General features: G+C 52.2%; 2 protein-coding genes across 2 annotated transcripts; both read left to right on the plus strand.

The window, feature by feature from the left end:
- The first annotated feature begins 476 nt into the window (after positions 1–476).
- On the plus strand, positions 477–8797 carry CD300H (CD300H molecule). Its single transcript, XM_027518903.1, has 4 exons — positions 477–687; positions 4340–4696; positions 5935–6073; positions 8482–8797. The coding sequence occupies exons 1-4, from the start codon at positions 648–650 to the stop codon at positions 8612–8614; spliced, it is 669 nt and encodes a 222-aa protein (XP_027374704.1). The 5' UTR covers positions 477–647; the 3' UTR covers positions 8615–8797.
- A 9469-nt stretch (positions 8798–18266) lies between these two features.
- On the plus strand, positions 18267–21163 carry LOC113878349 (CMRF35-like molecule 6). The gene is made up of 3 exons (XM_027519365.1): positions 18267–18327; positions 18804–19133; positions 20872–21163. The coding sequence occupies exons 1-3, from the start codon at positions 18267–18269 to the stop codon at positions 20997–20999; spliced, it is 519 nt and encodes a 172-aa protein (XP_027375166.1). The 3' UTR covers positions 21000–21163.
- Positions 21164–24026: the final 2863 nt, after the last annotated feature.

Raw genomic sequence — 24026 nt, forward strand, 5'->3', positions numbered from 1 at the left:
AGCTGTGGCATGTGGGATCTAGTTCCCTGACCAGGGATCAAACCTGGGCTCCCTGCATTGGGAGCACAGAGGCTTAGCCACTAGACCACTCCTGAAATTCTTAATATTTCCAGAATGAGGATGTTTTCATCTTGCACTGGGCCCTGCAAACAGCCGACTGTGCCCAGACAAGGCTTAGTCAATGCTTGATCACACGGGACTGCCCATGCCAGCCACAGGAAATGGACTCTCTTGACAAAGAGGAGGACTTGCTCAGAAAATCTAGATAGAATTTAACCGAGACTGGCCTGGCTGTCTGAGCAATACGGATTTAGAGAAGGGGGGATGGGCCCATCAACCACAGGCAAGGAATGGGAAGGGCATCATCTTCACAAGGAACAGAAACTGGAACCGCACATTCAAATGTGCTACATGAGAATGACTTTCAACAAGTTCTCAGCATCATCATCTGATGTCCCAAGGCCCCAGCTTCCCTCATTTTCTGACCAACTGAGAACAGCTCTAGGAGGCTGACAGAGGAAGCAGAAACGTCCCAAGAAAAGCAGAAAAGTGCCAAGAAAAGCAGAAAAGGGAAACAGTGAGTGGAACTGGGTGAGGAGGCTCCAGGCTCTGCAGGAGCCTGGAGAGATCACCGGGGGGCCCGGGCCATGCGGCTGCTGGTGGCTCTGCTGCTTCTCTGCGTCCCAGGTGAGCGGGGCTGGGCCTGACATGGGGAAGTTCATGCAGGCGAGTCAGGGCGAGCACGGTGTGAGCAAAGGGTGCTGATGGGAAGGAGAAGCACAAGGAAACAGAGGGCGCGATGTGCCCCTAAAAACCCCAGTTCAGCGTATTTGCACACTGGGAAAGGAGGAGTATGAGATGTAAAGCTTGCTTCCCACACAGACAGTACATACTGAGCCCTAAGTTTATATCTGGCCACTTGAGTCTTTATCCCCAACATGATTAAAATCAGGAATGTCGTCTTGATACACCAGAGAGAAGGGCAGGGGGTGGGCAGAGAACTAATACTAATTGGACAAATCAGTTAGATAAGATTTTCTCCTGTTACTTAATCCAATCCTTAATTCTTATTAAAACAAGAGACTGTAGTGTGGAAGGGAGGCTGAAAAGGAGGAGATATATGTAGACATATAATGGATTCATGTTGCTGTACAGCAGAAACTAACACAACATTGTAAAAAATTAAAAAATAATAATTATATAAAATTAATTATATTATTTATGCATTCAGTTCAGTTCAGTCGCTCAGTCGTGTCTGACTCTTTGCAACCCCATGAATTGCAGCACGCCAGGCCTCCCTGTCCATCACCAACTCCTGGGGTTCACTCAAATTCATGTCCAATGAGTCGGTGATGCCATCCAGCCATGTTATCCTCTGTCGTCCACTTCTCCTCCTGCCCCCAATCCCTCCCAGCATCAGAGTCTTTTCCAATGAGTCAACTCTTCACATGAGGTGGCCAAAGTACTGGAGTTTCAGCTTTAGCATCATTCCTTCCAAAGAAATCCCAGGGCTGATCTTCTTTAGGATGGACTGGTTGGACCTCCTTGCAGTCCAAGGGACTCTCAAGAGTCTTCTCCAACACCACAGTTCAAAAGCATCAATTCTTCAGCGCTCAGCTTTCTTCACAGTCCAACTCTCACATCCATACATGACCACAGGAAAAACCATAGCCTTGAATAGACGAACCTTTGTTGGCAAAGTATGTCTCTGCTTTTGAATATGCTATCTAGGTTGGTCAGAACTTTTCTTCCAAGGAGTAAGCGTCTTTTAATTTCATGGCTGCAATCACCATCTGCAGTAATATTATTTATTGTATTAAATAAATAAAAATAATAAATACATTTAGAAAAAGAGAGGCAAACTCAGAGAGGTGCAGATAATTTATTCTAAATCAGTTCATAAAGACACACAAAGCCAATGGACTTCTCCAGAGGTCCAGTGGCTAAGGCTGTGCCCTCTCAATGAAGGGAGCCTGGGTTCCATCCCTGGTCAGCGAACTAGATCCCACATGCTGCAACTAAAGATTCTGCATGCTGCAAGTAAGACCCAGCACAGCAAAATAAGTAGATAAATATGTATGTGTGCACACACACACACATATCTATATAAAAGACATAGTCAAGATTCAAACCAAATACTTTTATATCCAAGGGCATCGGTCTTTTTAATAGTACAATGTCAGTTACTTCTAAGTCCCCTAGTGAATACCCCTTTTTGTATGGAGGCCCTGACGCACTGTGGGCCTGGTGCTTCTCTTGGGGTCTGGGCTGGCCCCAGGTTGGAGGGCGCGTGGGGCAGGGCGGGGGTGTTTCTGCTCTGTGGGCCCCTGGAAAGTAAGACTGCTGGGAATATGGTCAGTCCTGGTCTGAGAGAAAAAGTCAAGGTTTTTTTTTGAGGCCCTTGGGGGCAGGGAGCTTGCTCTAGGTGGGGCTGGGGGAGCCGCTCTCGCTGGCTCGGGGTCAGGGTCTGGAGGAGCATCAGAGGGCAGGGAGGTTCTGGAACGTTCCCTCACGTTTCCCGTCCGCATCTGAGGAAGCAGCGCCCCAGATCTTGAAGGGTGGGTCCCGGGCAACTGAAAGAGTCGAATGTCAAGAGTCCAGGCCAGAAGTCGCCCTCCTCCCGCGCTCTGTCCCTCCCCTCCTCCCCTCTTCCCTTCCCCTCCTCCCCTCTTCCCTTCCCCTCCCTCCTATCCTCTCGGTCAGAATCGGACAGAACAGCGCCCCCAGAGCGTGAGCCCAGAACAGCTGCAGATGCACAGAGACGGCTTCGCGAGGTTGCCCCCGGCTCGCCTTGAGTCCCAAGCCTCAGTATGGAGGTCCTCCGGCTGGGGCATTTCGCCCCCTCCAGCAAGGTTGCTGGACGTCAGCACTGCTGACATGGGGGCGCATCGCTCTGTGTGGTGAAGGTGCCTTGTGCCCTGAGAGATGTTTAGCAGCATCCCTGGCGTCTGCCCACTGGATGGCAGGAGCAATTTACACCCTCCCTCTCCCCCCTCCCCCCACCCCGCAATAAACTAAACTAAGTCGCTTCAGTCGTGTCCGACTCTGTGCAACCCCATAGACGGCAGCCCACCAGGCTCCACCGTCCCTGGGGTTCTCCAGGCAAGAACACTGGAGTGGGTTGCCATTTCCTTCTCCAATGCATGAAAGTGAAGTCGCTTAGTCGCGTCCGACTCTTCGCGACCCCATGGACGGCAGCCCACCAGGCTCTTCTGTCCATGGGATTTTCCAGGCAAGAGTACTGGAGTGGGTTGCCATTGCCTTCTCCGCCCCGCAATGGTGATCCTCAAAAATGTCTTCAGACATTGCCGGGTATCTCCCGCGGAGACTATCGCTGCTGCTTGGGAACCACTGCACTAGGGGATGTTGGTGGGAGAAGTAGACAGCGTTCTGTTGCAGAATATAGGTCAGTGGGCCACTTGGACTTGCTGGGAAATAAAGTGTCCAAATTCAAGATATTAAAAGTGAAGAAGTGGGAATTCCTTGGTGGTCCAGTGGTTAGGACTCGGCACTTTTCCTGCTGGTTTCGATCCCTGGGGCGGGGTGGAGGACTAAGATGCTGCAAGCTGGGCAGCTCAGCCAAAAATGTTTTTTTAAATGAAGGAGCAAAAATGTACTTTTTATGTTAATTTGAACATTAAACAAAAGCAAAAGGCTCCCAATCTGTGGGTGACAGTATATTGCCTGAATGGTTGGTTGGATGGGTGGGTGGGGAGAGAGAAGGAAAGAGAAAGGGAGGGAGGGAAGGATGGCTGGATGGACAGACAGATAGGTGATCAGTAAGTAGATTATTTGGGCTTCCCTGCTGGCTCAGATGGTAAAAAACCTGCCTGCAATGACAGAGACCCGGGTTTGATCCCTGGATCAGAAAGATGCCCTGGAGAAGGAAATGGCAACCCACTCCAGTATTCTTGCCTAGAGAATTCCATGGACAGAGGAGCCTGGCGGGCTATATAGTCCATGGGGGTGCAAAGAGCTGGACACGACTTAGCGACTAAACAACAACAGTCATCACCGAGTTCTGGCCTCCTTCACACGTTTGTTAGTCAGTATGATAGCTTGTTAGTCACAAAGAGTCAGACACAACTGAAGCGACTAACACACACACACACACACACACAAGTATATTACACACACAATTCTTTTTCAGCAGTTTGGTACTTTGCCAAAACCGTTTCTCACCCGACCTTTACACTGGGTTAACAAGCTGCCTCCTTGGCTTCTGATCCCTCCTTCCTCTGGCCTCAGGGTGACTTCCAGGCTCCCAGAGGACTTGACCCCCCAGGCTCCCCTGGCCCAGGCTCTTTAGGATGAAGACAAGACGGACTGTGTCTTCCAGGCTCTTTGTCCCTGAGAGGCCCCAGCACCGTGACGGGCGCCGTGGGGGACTCCCTGAGCGTGGAGTGTCGCTACGAGGAGGAATACAGCGAATTTCACAAATATTGGTGCAGACAGCCATGTTTCCCGCTTTGGCAGCGGACTCTGCAGACCAGTGGGCCCGAGGTGGAGGTGAAGAGCGGCCGGGTGTCCATCACGGACCATCCGGAGGACCTCGCCTTCACAGTGACCTTGGAAAGCCTCACTGCAGACGATGCAGGGAAATACAGGTGTGGGGTTGCAACGATGCTGAAGGAAGAAGGACTCCTCGGCTTCCTGCCTGATCCCTTTTTCCAGGTTCAAGTGATTGTCTCTGCAGGTAAGACCCCCCTTCTCTCTAGTACCGGTGGTGAAGGAATCTGAGCTCAGCTCTGCGGGGCGTCCCAGGAGATCTCAGCCCAGGGGAGAGGAACTGGGCCTGGTGTTTGTGTGTCAGAGCTTCAGGGCCAAGTGCGTCGTGTGCATGTGAGTGTGTCCGGTGTGTGAGAGTGTGAGTGTGTAAGTGGCTGTGAGAGTGAGGGGGGGCACCCGGGTTCCTGCCACCGCCCAGGCCCTGACAACGTCTGTGGGCCTCGGGGATTCTGAGGCTGGCTGGGGGGGAGGGCCCGCTGTTATCCCGGATCCGTCAGGACTGAAGGGCTCTTGCCATCTCCCTGTGCCCACAGGGCACAGGTGTGTGTGTGGGTGGGGGGTCCACTCCCGAAGACTCTCTTGTCACTCTCCCCTGGCTTCCGCTGTCAGAACCGGGGCCTCTCAACAACCCAGATCCTCATCCAGGAGCCCCGAGTGACCCAGGCTCAGAGACGGCCGAGCCTGCCAGGCTCACCCCTCTGACTGCATGATCCCGAAGGGCAAGCCCCAGCCCCAGCTCCTCTCCTGGGCCTTTCCTCAGCCTCTGACCACTGTGCTGACCCAGGGAAAACCTGTTTCCCGGAGGCACCAGCAACTGGGCTGGGGGCCAAGGGGATTGATTTGTAGGCAAGGGAAAGCCCAAGAGGGAGCCCCCAAGCCTCTGGCCCCTGTCTGGGCCTTAGGAAGCATCACTACGAACAAAGCTAGTGAAAGTGATGGAATTCCTGTGGAGCTATTTCAAATCCTAAAAGATGATGCTGTGAAAGTGCTGCACTCAATATGCTGTGCATATTGTCTGTGCTGTGCATAAGTGCTGTGTCTCTGTCTGTCTGGCTTCCTCTCTGTCTCCTCAGCTTCCCTCTGCTTCTGCTCCTTTCCCTTCTGGACTCTGAACCAGGGTGAGGGAGGGGTGGTATGTGGATGCACTGGCTAGGCGGTGGGACCTGAGGTCCAACTCTTGTGCTGACCTTCATGCACTCCTGTTTTCAACGAGGTGAGGAGAAGGAAAATGCTTAATGCTAGAGGCAGCGACGCCGGTCCTGGTTGTCTCCACCTGGACGCAGAACAGGTGGGGGTGGAGTTGGGTGCAGATACTCCTATACGCTGGTCAAACCTGGGTCTGAGCGTGAGGAGGCGATGGTCCCAGAACACCTGTCCAGTCCCTTCTGTGAGTTTCCTCTCCTCTGTGGACTGGGAACCATGCAGGTGACAGGCAACTGGCTGGGAAGAGTCGTGGACAGGACACCGTTCTTCACCCTCCACAGTTCTTCACTCCACCCTCCATCACAGCCTCCAGTAGCAACAGCTCTACATGGACTTCTGGATCGCTCAGCCAGCAGCAAGGGTAAGGTGCATGACTCCTAGTGTCTTCTGTCATCTTCACAGCTTCTTCCCTAGGGTAGGGCTTCCTAGATACGGGTTTCCTTAATGAGTCACCACTCAACAAACATTTAATTTACTTGCTGTGTGCCAGGAACTGATCCAAAGGCTAGGTATATGACTGTGAACTAATGGGCAAGGTTGTGCTTTCATGGAAGTTTCTTTCAGATGGGTAGATTTTAGACAATGGCAAGATGGATAAGAAGATAGACAGATGATAGGTAGGTAGGTAGATATGGATGATCGATAGATATAAAGATACATACACACATAGGAATAGACAGAGGACAATTGATAGAGATGTGTGAAAGGAAGGATAGCTAGATGTGGCTAGATGGATGGATGGATGGATGGACAGATGGACCAATGGATAGATAGATGGATGGATGGGTGGACAGGTGGATGGATGGGTGGATGGATGGATGGATAGGTGGATGGGTGGATAGGTGGACGGACAGATGGACGGACAGATGGACGGATGGACGGATGGATGGATGGATGGGTGGACAGATGGATGGATGGGTGGGTGGATGGATAGATGGATGGGTGGATGGGTGAACAGATGGATGGATGGATGGATGGGTGGATGGATGGATGGATGGGTGGATGGGTGGATGGATGGGTGGACAGACGGACGGATGGACAAATGGATAGATGGATGGATGGATGGATGGATAGATGGATGGATGGGTGGACAGATGGATGGATGGATGGGTGGATGGATAGATGGATGGGTGGATGGGTGAACAGATGGATGGATGGATGGGTGGATGGATGGATAGATGGATGGATGGATGGATGGGTGGATGGGTGGATGTGTGGATGGGTGGATGGGTGGATGGATGGATGGGTGGATGGATGGGTGGATGGATGGGTGGATGGATGGGTGGATGGATGGGTGGACAGACGGACAGATGGACAGATGGATAGATGGATAGATGGATGGATGGACAGATGGATGGATGGATGGATGATACATACATAGATGAATATAGATAGATATGGATGGATGATTGATAGATACATACAGAGGATAGTTGGTAGAGATAGAGATATGTGACGGGATGGATAGATATATGATAGATAATAGGGGTAGATGGAGAGGTAGATACTTGGATAGCTGATAGATAAATAATAGAGGAAATGTCAGTTAATGGCAATCACTGTGAGGCAAATGAAGCGGGTGTGTAGGGTAGGGTGAGAGATGTTTGGGAAGATGACGGGCATAATGAAGGCTACCAAGATGCTCAGTGAAAACAAATAACCAAGAGACTGTCTTGGTTAGTTTCTTCAAACTCGATCCTAAGACACGTTTGGCGAGTAGATCCCAGGAATAATGGTGAGGGAACAGGGAAGCAGGGAACGCCAGTGAAGCAGACACCAGTGAAAGAGGTGTCACCGTAGCAACGGGGCTCACTCCCCCTCAGAGAGACTCTGTGGGGCATCCGCTGGGTTGGTCCCACAGAGCAGTGAGGAAGCCAGGGTGGTGGTCCACACACACTGGTCCTCACGGTGGGAGAAGATGGAGAGGCTGGCGGTTTTCATACAGAGTGGTGAGGGACGGCCTCTCAGAAAAAGTGACACTTGAGCAGAAACCTGAAGAAGTGGGAGAGCCCACCAAGAAGGAGCCTGGAGGAGTGTCCAGGCAGGGGATTCTATAGCATGTCTGGCCTGCTTGGTGCAGGAAGCCACGCACACCCTAAAAACCAGAGATCGCCCTCAAGCCAAGGATGTGGGAGACCACTGGTGGGCTCAGTACTGTCCAAGCAGCCAAGAGGTCATGTGGGCAAGGAGGGCACGAGGTGGGGTACCAACAGGGTTGGCCACAGGAGCCCAGTGTAATCTTGGAGGTGACCCTGGAGGGCCGCCTTAGGCTGGGAGCCAGGCGGAGGGCCGGGGAGGCAGAGTGATTAAGCAGAGGCTCAGGATGGGAAGAGGACATGGGACTTGTGAGGAGCTGGAGTGAGGGCAGGTCCTGGGACCCAGAGGTGAGAGAACTGGCCATGGGCTGAGCGAGGAGTTGAGGTCGTTGTGGTTGAGACTGCGGACCCATTTAAACAGAACAGATGCTCTCCCACGCGGTTGTTGAGGGTGAGTGGGATCTTCCCCAGTGGTCCAGTGGCTAAGACTCCACGCTCCCAATGCAGGCGGCCCAGATTAAACCCCTGCTCAGGGAACTAGGGATTCTACTTGCCACAACTAAAGATCCCGCATACCGCTTACTAAGACCCAGTGCAGCCTCAATACCAACCAGACTGGACCTTGATTTTGAGTGTTGAGGCCATGGGACCTGAGCACAGAGGAAGATGGGGGAGGGGCCTGGGCCTCCTGTTGAAGCAGAAACTTACCACCGGTCACCGCATCCTCCCACAGGCCCCTGCTGGGCAGCGCCCACTTCCTGCTCCTGGTCTTCCTGAAGGTGCCCCTGCTCCTGGGCATGCTCGGTGCTGCCCTCTGGGTCAACAGGCCTCAGTGGGCAGTTTGTGGGGAGACAGAACCAGTCTGACCAAGACAACCTGCAGCCCCGCCCCCCCACCAATATCCTGTCCAGAGACACAGCTGCTCAGACTAGAGAAGAACTGACCTTGAATTTCATGTTGCTTTTCACCTTATATCCAGAGACTCGATTAAAAAAAAAAAAAAACCAACTTTAAAAAGTTTAATGAAATATATCACATATACAAGTGTCTGTATGATGTTCACCTGCCTGGTTTTTGGCTGGGGAGAACTGGGAAGAGCGTTTCACAAGGGCACCCAGAACCCCTCATTCCCTAGGAGGGAGTCCCAGGCACAGCACCACCGCTCGTCAGGGGAACCCAGGGCCTGATTTTCTGCCATCTCGCCCATCTGCGTTCCTTTCCCCCAGGCGTAGATTCTCAACTCTTCATTTCTTCATTCACTCACCAAATACAAAGAGCCTGGCATGTTTCTAGGTGTCGGAGAGAGAGCAATCATTAAAACATGGGTTTATATTCTAATGGGAGTTTAAAAAAAAAAAATAAAGATATAACACTGGTTTATAATAAGCATTGTGGGGACTTCTCTGGTGATCCAGTGGTTAAGACTTTGCCTTCCAATACAGGGGGTGAGGGTTTGATCCCTGGTCAGGGAGATAAGATTCCACATGCCTCATGGCCAAAAAACCAAAACATAAACAACAGAAGCAATGTTGTAACAAATTCAATACACACTTTAAAAATGGTTCACATAAAAAAAAAAAAAAAAGCCTTACAGAGAAAAAAACAGACCAGAATTCAGAGGATGGGGCGACAGGAGGGCAGAGACGACCTCTCGGATGAGAGCCTCCAGCTTGCTGGGGGAGGGGGGAGGTGGACGGGCAGGACAGAGGCAAAGGCCTGGGTCGAGAAGGAGCAGGGGCTGTGACAACCCCCTCTCTCCAGCCGGGTGATCTCCTCTAAGTCAGCCAGCATCAAAAACAGTCTCCATGCAACACAGCCTCTTGCTCTCTGGGAAGTGGGAGCTCGGGTAGAGGTGCAGTTTACCTCGTTGGGACCCATCCCCCGTGTCCGAGCCCCAGGTCATCCGGAAACCGTGCTGGGTGGATGTGGTGTCTCTATTTCCTGACCTCAAGGGCGAAAATAGAAGGCAACCACTCGGGTTTCCCAGGTGGTGCTAGTGGTAAAGAACCCGCCTGCAATGCAGGAGACGTAAGAGATGAAGGTTTGATCCCTGGATCGGGAAGATCCCCTGGAGGAGGGCACGGTAATCCAGTCCAGTATTCTTGTCTGGAGAATCCCATGGACAGTGGAGTCTGGTGGGCTATAGTCCATGGGGTCGCAGAGTCGGACACGACTGAGGCAAGTCGGCACACACCAGGGCACACTTGTGGCAGTTCTTCAGCCCACCACCAGATGGTGCTAGTGGCCTCTTGCAGAGCTTCACTCCTTCAAGGACATATGAACAATTCTACTCTAACCGGATTGCCTCTCAGCTGCTGAATCTGATCCTGGCCACCGTATCAGAACAAGACCCGTTGCATCTTGACAGCCATTCCTCTCCAGGCTGAGTCCTACAGCCCCTTCCCTCTTGTCAGCCTGAGCTGTCTGAGTAGGGGTCACCTTCCCACCCTGGGACCGACCAGACAAGGACCCAGACATCCAGGGGTCGGATCTTCAGCTTCCCTGAGCAGCAGCTCCCTAACTGCTCTTCGGGATTTCTCTCTCTCTGGGAGGAGTGGAGAGACCCAGCGCCCCCTGCTGGACGTGTCTGCTGCTGCTGCTGTTGCTGCTAAGTCGCTTCAGTCGTGTCCGACTCTGTGCGACCCCATAGATGGCAGCCCACCAGGCTCCCCCGTCCCTGGGATTCTCCAGGCAAGAACACTGGAGTGGGTTGCCATTTCCTTCTCCAATGCATGAAAGTGAAAAGTGAGAGGGAGGAGGGTTCAGGATGGGGAACACATGAGAAATAAAGGAATAAAAAATTAAAAAAAAAAAAAGAAAAGTGAGAGTGAAGTCGCTCAGTCATGTCCGACTCTTGGCGACCCCTTGGACTGCAGCCCACCAGGCTCCTCCGTCCATGGGATTTTCCAGGCAAGAGTACTGGAGTCGGGTGCCATTGCCTTCTCCGGCTGGACGTGTCTACTCGCTTGGAACTCGAAGTGGTGACGACTGTCAGTGTTTCCTTGTATCGCCCATGAGTGAGAGAAGCTGCTATTCCTATCAAACCACCAGTAGATATATAAATGAGCAGGGCCCTATGGGGCCTTCCCAGGGTGGGGCTGTGTGTGGGGTGGTCAGGCCTTCCCCCTTATCCCCTGCTTTAGCTCCTCTCTGAAGTACCTAGGTAATAGTATGTGATGTACATTTCCTGAGCTGTTTTGCAGAGGTGGAAACCCCCCACCAAAGGGAAGATGTTGACTACTTGAAGACCATGAGCACCGGGCCCCAGGCCTCCTGGAGCCTCAGTACTGGTGGATGGAACCTCTGTGACACCCCCTGCTCCCCCTCACCAGCCGATCAGAGGAACGTGGGGGACCTGGCGACCACACACCCGCCACCCCCCGCCAACCTGGCTTTTAAAAATGCTTTGCTGAAGTCTTTCAGGGAGCCCAAGGCTTTCTAGGCCTCCTCTTCTTGCAATGAAACTTCCTTTCCTCTGGACTCTGACTTTCCAATTTGTTTGGCCTCACTGTGTGTCGGGCACACAAACTTGCATCAGCAAATTAAGTTTTAATCCAGTAGTCATTTTATAGCCAGTTAATTCTACTTTATGTAACAGAAAGTAACAGAAAGTTAACAGAAAGTCAGTTTGTGAACTTGGCGCATTTAAAATACACTGCAATTTTTATAGTCTTCTTTTGGCATCGCTCCTTTTTTTGAGACTCTAAGCGCTTCAAAAAATAAAAGGCTTTGAATAAAAGCCTTTGACTGTGTGGATCACAATAAACTGGAAAATTCTGAAAGAGATGGGAATACCAGACCACCTGACCTGCCTCTTCAGAAACCTATATGCAGGTCAGGAAGCAACAGTTAGAACTGGACATGGAACAACAGACTGGTTCCAAATAGCAAAAGGAGTACATCAAGCCTGTATATTGTCACCCTGCTTATTTAACTTATATGCAGAATACTTCATGAGAAACGCTGGGCTGGAAGAAGCACAAGCTGGAATCAAGATTGCTGGGAGAAATATACATAACCTCAGATGTGCAGATGACACCACCCTTATGGCAGAAAGTAAAGAGGAACTAAAGAGTCTCTTGACAAAAGTGAAAGAGGTGAGTGAAAAAGTTGGCTTAAAGCTCAACATTCAGAAAACTAAGATCATGGCATCTGGTCCCATCACTTCATGGGAAATAGATGGGGAAACAGTGGAAACAGGGTCAGATTTTATTTTTTGGGACTCCAAAATCACTGCAGATGGTGACTGCAGCCATGAAATTAAAAGACGCTAACTCCTTGGAAGGAAAGTTATGACCAACCTAGAAAGCATATTCAAAAGCAGAGACATTACTTTGCCAACAAAGGTCCGTCTATTCAAGGCTATGGTTTTTCCTGTGATCATGTATGGATGTGAGAGTTGGACTGTGAAGAAGGCTGAGCGCCGAAGAATTGATGGTTTTGACTGTGGTGTCAGAGAAGACTCTTGAGAGTCCCTTGGACAGCAAAGAGGTCCAACCAGTCCATCCTAAAAGAGATCAATCCTGGGTGTTCTTTGGAAGGACTGATGCTGAAGCTGAAACTCCAATACTTTGGCCACCTCATGCAAAGAGTTGACTCATTGGAAAAGACCCTTATGTTGGGAGGGATTGGGGGCAGGAGGAGAAGGGGACGACAGAGGGTGAGATGGCTGGGTGGCATCACCGACTCGATGGACATGAGTTTGAGTGAACTCTGGGAGTTGGTGATGGACAGGGAGGCCTGGCGTGCTGTGATTCATGGGGTTGCAAAGAGTCGGACACGACTGAGTGACTGAACTGAACTGATTTTATAAAGTATCTACCTTATTCTCCAGGTTTCTGTGGAACTTAGAGAGACCCTGAAACCCAGAGGGAAATAAAACTCATACTCCTGATCCACTCCCCTTCAAAGACAGGTAATTACTTGTCTTTAAGCTCAGTCAGTAAAGAATCCACCTGCAATGTGGGAGATCTGGGTTTGATCCCTGGGTTGGGAAGATCCTCTGGAGAAGGGCATAGCAACCTGATCCAGTATTCTTGCCTAGAGAATTGCCATGGACAGAGGAGCCTGGCAGGCTGCAGTCTATGGGGTCTCAAAGAGTCAGACATAACTGAGCGATTAAGCACACAACTTTTTATTAATTATAGTTTTCCCTAGTGAAGTTCAGTTCAGTTCAGTCGCTCAGTCGTGTCCAACTCTTTGTGACCCCATGAATCACAGCATGCCAGGCCTCCCTGTCCATCACCAACTCCCAGAGTTCACCCAGACTCACGTCCATCGAGTCAGTGATGCCATCCAGCCATCTCATCCTTTGTCGTCCCCTTCTCCTCCTGCCCCCAATCCCTCCCAACATAAGGGTGGGACGCGGGGTAACTCCTCTCGTTGCCCCCCCCGACCTCGGATGCGGTGTAGCTCATCTTGGCCATTCCTGCGCCGTCACAGCCTGGCACTCTCGGCCGCTGCCCTTGACCTTGGACGTGGGGTAGCTCCTCTCGGCCGTGCTTAGTGCGCCGGCACCAATTTGAAACTGTTAGGTGTCGTCCAGCGGGCTCCAAAGAGCTCTGTACCACAGTCCTTTATGTCTCAGTGCAAAGAATTCAGTGAGGGCAAAGTGGTAGATAAGAAATCATTTATTAGAATAGGATGCTTGTGAGGTTTACAAAAGGGTGGCTGAGAGATACCACGCCTGAGAACTTACTGGGCTACAGTTTTCTAATCAAAGGAAAAGGGAGGGGGAGGAGAACTTTGTCTTCCTTGCATAGACGTAGTGCTCCCATCATCAGCTCCTCCAGGTTGAGTAGTGGAATTTTCTTGTCCCTACATGGTCAAGCTAGGTCCACAAATTATTGTTTTTTTATGTGTGCAGAGATCATTAATTAGTGAGCTCACTGGACAGGATGTGGTCATGCCACCATCGTTTTATTTTTGGGAGGTTTTGTTGCTAAGCAAGCTTGCTTGGTTTTGTGGTTAAGCAAACCTGTTTTCATGAGTAATCATGAAATTACAAGACTTGTAGCTCAGCTGGTAAAGAATCCCCCCTGCAATGTGGGAGACCTAGGTTCGAACCCTGCGGTTGGGAAGATCCCCTGGAGAAGGGAAAGGCTACTGACTCCAGTATTCTGACCTGGAGAATTCCATGGACTGTATAGTCCGTGGGGTCGCAAAGAGTTGGACACGACTGAGCGACTTTCACTTTCACCCCTGCCCCCACACCCATTTATTTTCTACTTACAATCCCTAGTGGGGTGACTATTTAATCACCTACTTTGTCCCTTTACTCTGTCCCTATCAAATTAACTCTGTGGTTGGTTCCTATGCTATTTAATGCTCCACTTGACACTTTAGGCTTTTTGCTCTACATGTCTCTCTAGGAGCCCACTGAAACACAAACAGTTCATCAGCTCCGGGGAATGTCTGCGGAGGGGGTGGGGATGTCACTCCATAGGAGAGTTGCCATGCCCTCCTCCAGGGGATCTTCCCAAACCAGGGATCGAACCCAGGTCTCCCACATTGCAGGCGGATTCTTTACCGCCTGAGCTTAAAGCCACGTAATTGCTCTTTGAAGGGGAGTGGATCAGGAGTATCAGCTTTATTTCCCTCACAGAGGTTTGGGATCCCTGTTGTCAAGTCCTCGAAGGAAATCTTTCTGAGTTAGGTCTTCACGTGCAGACTTGAGAGTTGAAGAAGAAAATTCCCACAGGGCCAGATACACACCTATGTTGGTCAACACTCTCTAGAGAAACAGAACAATGGATGTTTGCATATGAAGAGATGTATTATAAGGAACTGGCTCACCTGGGAATACCACCGTCTGTTGTCTGTATAGTTCACGCCAAGGTCAAAAGTTTGAGAAACAGAAGTGCCAAGGATAGGAAGCAACCAGGCAGGAAGGGCTGAATACCTGTTCCTCCACCTGTCAGGCTAACTTCATCAGACCGACTAAAGGATGCCCACCTACCCTGGGAAATCAAATGAGATCCAATCAGTCAATCCTAAAGGAAGTCAACTCTGAATATTCACTGGAAGAACTGATGCTGACACTGAAGCTCCAATGCTTTGGTCATCTGATGCGAAGAGCCTACTCATTGGAAAAGATCCTGATGCTGGAAAAGATTGGAGGCAAAAGAAGAAGGAGGTGGCAGAGGATGAGATGGTTGGATGGCCTCACCACGTCAGTGGGACATGAATCTGAGCAAACTCTGGGAGACAGTGAAGGACAGAGGAGCCTGGCGTGCTACAGTCCATGGTGTTGCAAAGAGTTGGACACAACTTAGGGACTGAACTACAACAACAGCCTACATTGGGCAGGAGCAACCTGCTTCACTGAGTCCACCCCGCCCACGCTAATCTCACCGGGAAACGTCCTCACACACACCTCCAGAATTGTTTAATCTGGGCGCTCTGTGGCCAGGCAGGTTGATGCATAAAATTAACCATCACAACAGGAACCCCTACAGAAAACCAGATGCATTTCCTGAATTACTGTTGCCATTGCCCGTGTTGATTCTTCCAACCAATCAGCACAGCCAGGAGCCGGCAGAAACTGCTTTCGGCTCAAGAAATGTTTTTCTGGAAAGGAAGATTCCCTGGGGAAGTTAGTGAGAAGGGAGAGATCTTGGTGGGTGGAGAAGGTGTAGGAAACAGTCCAGATCAGGTTTCTCAATTGAGGTTACCATGGTGGCCAACAAAGTTTCGTCTAGTCAAGGCTATGGTTTTTCCTGTGGTCGTGTATGGATGTGAGAGTTGGACTGTGAAGAAGGCCGAGTACTGAAGAATTGATGCTTTTGAACTGTGGTGTTGGAGAAGACTCTTGAGAGTCCCTTGGACAGCAAGGAGATCCAACCAGTCCATTCTGAAGGAGATCAGCCCTGGGATTTCTTTGGAAGGAATGATGTTAAAGCTGAAACTCCAGTACTTTGGCCACCTCATGTGAAGAGTTGACTCATTGGAAAAGACTCTGATGCTGGGAGGGATTGGGGGCAAGAGGAGAAGGGGATGACAGAGGATGAGATGGTTGGATGGCATCACTGACTCGATGGACGTGAGTCTGGGTGAACTCTGGGAGTTGGTGATGGACAGGGAGGCCTGGCGTGCTGTGATTCATGGGGTCACAAAGAGTCGGACACGACTGAGCGACTGATCTGATCTGATGGTGACCAACAAACCTCCCCTTCTGCTTCCTGGCTCTGATGACTGTGCTTCTCCCTCTTGCTGGCTCCTGGCTCTTTCCCCTTCAGAGTCACCATATGGTGAGGAGATACTTGGGCTGTTGTGCCAGGGGGATCTGGGTTCGGGTCTTGACACCGTCACTTATGATATGCTTCTGGCCAGTTTGCTTGGGCTTCCCGGGTACCGCAGCGGTAAAGAATCTGCCTGCCCATTTAGGAGATGCGGGTTCGATCCCTGGGTCAGGAAGATCCCCTGGAGAAGAAAATGGCAACCCACTCCAGTATTCTTGCCTGGGAAATCCCATGGAAAGGGGAGCCTGGTGGGCTGCAGTTCAGAGGGCTGCAAGGAGTCAGACACGACTGAGCGACTGAACACACACACATACAGTTTGTTTACCTTTTGACTCGTGGGAAAGGTAGTTGGGGAGAGGTGAGGTTTATCCCTATACTCTTTACTACAGGAAAAAGACCAGTAAATGATCAATTTCCACCCCCCCACCAAAATCAAGCAAACTTTCCGAAGCATAATTTCATGACTTAATTTTTTATTTCCATGTTTTGGTTTTTAAATTCTTTCAAAAAAGGTTTATTAATTACAATGTTGTGTTGGTTTCAGGCGTACAGCAAAGTGATTCAGTTACACACATACATGTATTCATTTTCGGATCCTTTTCCCATATAGGTTATTATAGTATGCTGAGTAGAGTTCCCTGTTTTACACAGTAAATCCTTGTTGGCTATCTATTTTACGTAGAGTATTATGTGTTTGTTAAGCTCAAACCCCTAACGTATGCCTACCCCACCCACATTTCTCCTTTGGTACACCGTAAGTTTGTTTCTGAAATCTGTGAGTCTGATTCTGTTTCGTAAATAGTTTATTTATATCATTTAAAAAAACAACTGGACTCCATGTATGATACATGATATTTGTCTTTCCCTGACTTACTTCACTCAGTGTGACATCCTCCGGGTCCGTTCATATTGCTGCACACAACACTATTTTGTTCTTTCTAAACTGGTGCTTAAATTCTCTTATCGAGGTAGAGCATGCAAACAGGAAGGGCACAGGAGGATTGAGATGGAGACAGCTGTAATCACAGTGTTGTCGGGAGAGAGGGCTATTGTAATGCCAGAGGGAGAGGAGGGAGAAAGAGGGAGAGTTCGAGAAAGCCAAGACTACAGGATTTGGGTTCCAGGATTATTGTGGCCTCTGATCTTGATAAGGCAGTCTAGAAGAGGGAGAGATCTGGGAAGAGAGTGTTTAGGAGGAAATCAGTAGACCTGGCTTTTGCAGGAAAAGGTGGAGAAACGCATAAGGTGGGTGAGATGACCCTGTACCTGGACCGACCTGCCTGTCAATCCCAGGGGAAACCGACCCTAAACCATGACGTCATGAGGACGAGTCACTCTGAGTGAGGACAGACCTGCCTGCCCACCTCCTGGGAAGGACCACCCCCCTCTCTGCATCTCTGCTCATCACTGCGAACTTAAAGAGAGGCCAGCTTGGGTGTCTTCGGGCAGACCGCCCCCATATTATACAGCCGCCCCCTCCACGCCGTTGGGTGGAGGGTAAAGGGCTGGAGTGAGTTCCCTGGGTCCCAGCTTTCCCCTTAGCATCTTTCACCACTGAACTGCCCTCGCTCACACTCAGTTCTCTGTGCTTGAGGCTCACGATGCAGTCCACTCTCAAGAGTAAAAAGTGAGGGACGTGGAGGGTTGGGGTCAGCGGCTCCCCGTCTGTGTCAGGGATCCAGGAGACACACTGGGAGGGAAGCCATGGGCTATGGGATTTGCTCTTGGACCCAAGACAGGACCTTCTGGAAGCACGCTCTCACGGGTGCCTGGGTCTGCAGGTTGGCAGGACACAGACCCACTGTGGTCACCACCCAGGCCAGGGAGGATGGAGGAAACTGGCACCTGCCCCGGAGCCGTCCACCCTGACCACAGAGGAAATGATGTATCACCAAGGGTGGGACGCACCTCGGAGAAAGAGCCCAGCGTGGCCCAGGTGTTGGGGGGCGCGCGTGAGACCCACAGGGGCAGCTGTGGGCTGAGCAGAGTGGGCCGCTCATCCTCGGAAGGTGACCGCGGACGTCCAGTCACGAGACTGAGAGAAGCCGGGGGTCACCGGCTGGCGTTGCACGGCCCTTCTGCTCCTCACCCCGAGATTTCTGCACGCGGCTCAGTACTGGCTGCCAGGAGGACTGTGGAGACCAGGGACAGGGCTGGGCCAGGAGCAGAGAGGCCCAGAGGAGCAGAAGTGGGCATCGGGGGGGAATCCCCTGAGGAGGCCTGACCCTGTCCCTGCCCGGGGCCTGGCGCTGCTGCAGGTGGCATCCCTGCCGGGGAAATGACCCCGAGGGGCAGGGCCGGGTGGCTGCCTTCAGCTCTGCTGCTGCTCCAGCTCCCAGGTAGGTAGTCAGCCCTTCCTGGGGGAGGGGAGGGGCAGGGCTGGAGCTGGGTGAGTGGGGGGCCAGCAGCGGGGGACGGAGAAAAGGTTCCAGAAGGGCTGTCGCCTGTCTCAGCAGCGAGCAGGAGGGTTCAGGGTGCGAAGCAGGTGAGCCTGGTCCACTGTGCTGGTGGGAGGGGGCGCCTGTGAGGGTCAAACCTCAACAGTCACAGTCAGAGATGACCTCTTGGGGCACCACACACACACACACACATACTCACATACACACGCACACACACCCTGAGTTTTCTGTCTCCACGGAACCCTCTCCTCTGTGAGGAGGGACCTCCTTCCCCATTCCTCCACACCTGGGTCTGAGGAAGGGCCTGCCTCCTGCCTTGGCCTCCTCCAGACCCCACGGGCCCTCGATGGACCTGCATCCAGGGCTCCCCAGACCCAGACTCACTCGATGGAGCTGGACTCGGTTGTGTTTTACAGGCTGTTTGTCCCTGAGTGGCCCCCGAAGCGTGACAGGCATCGTGGGGGGATCCATGAGCGTGGAGTGTCAGTACCAGGAAGCATTCGTGGACGACATCAAATACTGGTGCAAACACCCGTGTGTGTCACCGTGGAAGATTGTGGAGACCAGAGAGTCAGAGAGAGAAGTGAGGAGGGGCCGCGTGTCCATCAGAGACCGTCCTGCAAGCCTCACCTTCACAGTGACCTTGGAGAGCCTCAGAGAGGAGGATGAGGGAACGTACGGATGTGGGATCTATGTGCCACTTTCACGTGACCCCACCTTCCAGGTGGAGGTGTCTGTGATCCCAGGTGAGCCTGAGACACCAGCTCTAGGGCTGCTGACGTACCTGGGACCCTGACCCTCAGGAAGGACCTGGAGCAGAGGGTGTCGAGGGTCAGTGATCAGGACCCAGGCTCTGAGTGGTCGGCAGGCACACAGCACACGTCCACCTCTGGTTCTTCGAGACCCTCTCTGTGTCCACCCCGACACACCCTCACACCTGAAGCTCTCCTGGGTGGAAAGGGAGGGGGAAACGCCCTGAATCTGGGGGCCTGCTGCCTTGCCATCTTCACAAGGGTCAGGTCCACTCTGAAGGTGACCCTGTGTCTCTTCCTGGACTTCTCTGGCCAGCCTTATGGGGCGGGGACCAGCAGGGCCAGCAGGGGGCACTGCAGTGTCGTGGAGGGCTCCTGGGGCCCCAGCCTCGCGGTGGTGGTCCTGGGGGTCTGCAGCAGCCGCAAGAGGGGGGAGGTGGAGTCCCGGAGCCCACGTGGGGCTCTGGATGCTTTGGAGACCCCTCCCGCCTACAGCCTGACCTTGCCTAACCCTCTTCCTCCGGCACCTGGCACCCGAGGAGGAAACCCAGAGGAGCCCGTTGGGCAGAGAAGGATGAGGAACAGGGCTCTTAGGAGGTGTTAAGGCCCTCAGCGGACCGCCACGTGCTGCAAATGAATCTTTACACTTTTCTTTCTTTCTTTGGCTGTGCTGGGTCTTGGTTGCTGCACGCAGGCCTTCTCTGGTTGCAGCAAGCAGGGCCTGCTTTTTGCCGTGGCGCTCGGGCTTCTCGCTGCCGTGGCTTCTCCTGCTGCGGAGGACGGGCTCTAGAGCCTGGGCTCAGTTGTTGTTCATGCCTAGTGGCGTGTGGGATCTTCCCCGACAAAGATCGGACCCACGTCCCCTGCGTTGGAAGGCAGATTCTCTGCCACTGGACCGCCAGGGAAGCCCCAGTAAGTCTTTAACAGAAGGCTGCTCTGGTTTCCTAAGGACCCAGTCACGATACTATGCCCATATATTCGCTTTCTCCCCTTGACTTCTTGTTCTGAGGTTGTGCCTGGCTCCCTGAGTTCCTTCCTGTTGGCCGAGGCTTCTCTCTCACGAGGGAGGTTTCCTTTGTATGTTTCTGTTTACAAGAAAGGAACCGAGAGTTACTGGCTCCGCAGGGTGTGTCGGGGAAGGGCTCTGTCCACTTACCTCAGGAGAGGCCACATTTCACGGGGTCCACCAGGTTGATATCTCTCTAGATCTTTCTGGTCACGCCCTCCCACGGAGAGGACTGCCTGGGGCCCTGGGCCTGGCTGACAGATGACACGGGGTCTACTGATTCAGCTCAGGCTCAGCTGCAGGACTTTGATCTGAGCTTCGCTCCAGCCACTCCCCTTGCCCGGCACTGTCTGCCCCGTCCCTCTGTGTTAATCCCAAAAGAATACGTGTCACCTCGTTTGTCCCCTGGCAGGGTGGGCCAGGAGGACAGAGGTGTGGCTGTGCCTGGGGGTGACCTGGAGCCAAGTGCCCTCTCCACACTCTCACATCCCCCGGGGAGCAGGGCCATATGCCTCTGACAGTGCCCACCTGGCCAGGGGGCATCTGGAGAGGGGCAGGGAGGGAGGCCCAGGGAGTTGGTCAGGCCTGGGTGTGGCCGTGAGGGTGGTGGACACAGCACGTCCATCCAGATGTTGTGAGTGACCTTGACTGTGAGTCAGAACCACACTGGGATAGAGGCGGGTACCCAGGGGGTGAAACAGGGCCTGACTTGTGTTTCTCCCTCAGTCTCTATGACAACCACCAGCCCCAAGAGGTCCACAAGCACCCCGGAGTCTCCCACTACCTGGGCAGTGCCCACCTGGAGCGCCGTGTCCGGGCAGGAGGCCCCTGACCCCAGCCAAGCGCATCGGTAAGGGACCCCCATCCCAGAACATCTCACCTGGGTGATTTCTAGGTGAGACCGGGGAGTAATAGGCAAGTCTCCCTTCACCAAGGACCCTAACTTATTCAACAAATTCTGTAACAAGCAGTAATGGTCCTACTAAGTGCCTGGAGCTCTCGTTGACTTGGGATCCAGCAGCAAAGCACACAGACACAGTCCTGCCCTGACAGAGCCGTGTTCTAAGTGGCGATTCACACGGTGAGCAGATCGGCACGTCGGTTGTGTAAATACACCATCTACTGATGAGTGCTTGGAGGAAAATGCCACCTGTGGAGGGGCCAGCATGTGTGGGAGGCTGGTGGAGTTTGCTGGTTAAAACACAATGATGAGAGGGCCCCTAATTGATTACAGACGCTTGAATGGAGGCCTGCAGGATCTGGGAGCCAGGCATGCCGGGATCCTCAGAAATGAGGCAGCGGGCACAAGGTGGGGCAGGCTGAACAAAAGGCCCCCAGCCCAGGGCACGGCAGGAACAGACACTCTGGGCGTTGGTGACCCCTCTGTCTCCTGGAGCCCTGGTCATCTGTATCATCTTGCTGAAGAGCCCTGGCCTCTGAGGGTGCAGAGCTGAGGGGCTCACTCTTTCATCAGCCAAGGACTTTGAAGGACTGGAGCTTTGGAGACCCTGGGCAGGTCCCGGCTGCTCACTGAATAAGACAGAACAGTCCCTGCACTCAAGGCGGCTGTGCTCTTTTGGCTAACAGACATCAACCAAGTCTCCCCAGTGTTGGGTTCTGTACCCTAGACTGCAAAACCCCACCTGAGGAGCGTGTTAGTTGTTTCAGTCCTGTCTGACTCTTTGCGACCCCCACGGACTGTAGCCCACCAGGTTCCTCTGTCCATGGGATTCTCCAGGCAGGAAAACTGGAGTGGGTATCCATTCTCTTATTGAGGGGATCTTCCTGAGCCAGGGATCGAACCTGGGTCTCTCCTGCATGGTAGGCAGATTCTCTACCCTCTGAGCTGCTGGGGAAGCCCCCATGAGGAGGGCACAAATAGAAAACCTCCTAATGCCCAGGTCCCCCTTGGATCTCCAGTCTCCCTCACATGATTCTCATGGCGGCATCCACCCTTATGTCCACAGTCCTAAGTCTCAGGGGCAATTCTTGAGATCAGGGTCCAGAAGTCCTTCAGGTGAGGCTGCTCTGTGTTGGGTTGATCCTTGTATAGATTCTTGTAGCCACAGAATCTGTGGGGGCAATGTGGACTCGGGGCAAGCAAGGTGGAGACACCAGGGCCTCCCCGAGGATGCTGCTCACTCTCCGTCCCCGTGTCCTCCACAGGCCCCTGCTGGGCAGCGTCCACTTCCTGCTCCTGGTCTTCCTGAAGGTACCCCTGCTCCTGGGCATGCTGGGTGCTGCCCTCTGGGTCAACAGGCCTCTGAGGAGCTCTGCGGACAGGCAGAGTCAGTCCATTTACGAGAACTGGTAGCCCCCATGTTCATCGTGTCCTCTTCGATGATGCAGTCGGACCACTGGATGGAAGTGACCTTCTGTCCATCTGTTTTGTATCACCCTCTACCTCTCTTTCAGAATACTGTGTTTGTGGATTTCCTTGTAGCTTTCTTTCCTTGCCCATGATTCTCTAAAACCAAAAGCATACCTCCTCAATAGGTGCTTCTGAACTGTACCCACAGATCAATATCGAGTACAGAGCTTCCAGCTCATCCGTGGAGCATCATTCATGCACTGAACTCTCAGGCGCTCTCTCTGCAGTCTTCAAACCCCAGGAGTGTGGGAATCTTGCTTTTGGGTGTGTTTTGATGGATCCAGGCAGTTCCATGGTTTCCCACATGATCCATGCTACCATAATCACCCACCCTCCACAGGTCTCGGATCCATCGTGGGGAATCTTCCAGTTGCTGAGTGTGTCTATTTAATTATGCATTCTGAAGCTCAGGAAATAAATAGCAATGCAGAGATTTGATGGTCCAGGGGGGCAGCATGCATGGGACCTGAATCCAAACTCCATTCTGCACGAACCTCCACACCCCACTGTCCTGTCTAATGGACCAAAGGGCCATGTTGGGTTTCTCCAATTGGTGTGAATTCAGAACAGAATCCACCATTGCATGGAAAATCAGCTTATTCCCCTCCCCATGCCCAGTCAAACTCGTTAGTGTGTTTAGGTCCTTTGTGGATGGCTGGTAGAAGAATAACAGTACAAAATTTATGCAACCATCACAGAATCCTTCCTTCCTCCTGTTCAAAGGTAACTCAAGCCCCACCCTCACCTTGTCATTCAAGGCCCATGGTGGTAGACCTGGTTCAAGTTTTTAAATCAATGAGGGGGCAGGGGTGAGTCTTCTAGTCAATAGCTTAATCTCCATGACTTGTAGAGACAAAAACCTGGATAGGCTGCCCACAGTTTTGGTTCAAACTGCATCGTGATGAACTTGCCAGCAGCAAAGATCTCTGAGAGGCAGGTTATCATCTTGACTCATCTATCTGAAGCGGCCAGGACCTGGGGACTTGCAGCCACTTTTCATGCAGCAAATATATGGGGAGAGGACCAAAGTAGTAACCACTAACCTAGGCATTGCTTCCAACCATGATTAAACAGAAGACAGAGCCCAGCTTTTGGTGCTCACATTCCAGTTGGTGGACAGAGAGAAAACAGGCACAATAGCCAGGTATGCAGACATGCAGATGTCCAGGTCCACACTGAAGAGTATCTTGTAGTAACGTAAGACAAGAGGAGGTGCTGTTGGTGAGACAGCAAGGGATGGGTCCTATCAGCCTCGTGAAGAGGGTGATATTTAACCAAGTCCAGAAGAAAGTAATGCAGTGAGCCCTGTGGGTGCCTGGAAGAAGATCCCTCAGGCAAAGGGGACTGCAGGTGTAAACGTCCTGCCTTGGGAGCGTTTTCGATTCGGATCCAGGGATGAGCAGAGGGCAGATCCTTGCAGGGTCCACTGGAGCCATGTTCTCCAAGATCATGGTCCAGTCGTGTTCACCAGCCTGAGTAGAAAAAGGAAAACCAGGATTTGAGAACCTAG

Source organism: Bos indicus x Bos taurus, chromosome 19 (genome assembly GCF_003369695.1).
Source record: "Bos indicus x Bos taurus breed Angus x Brahman F1 hybrid chromosome 19, Bos_hybrid_MaternalHap_v2.0, whole genome shotgun sequence".
NCBI classification, from domain to species: Eukaryota; Metazoa; Chordata; class Mammalia; order Artiodactyla; family Bovidae; genus Bos; species Bos indicus x Bos taurus.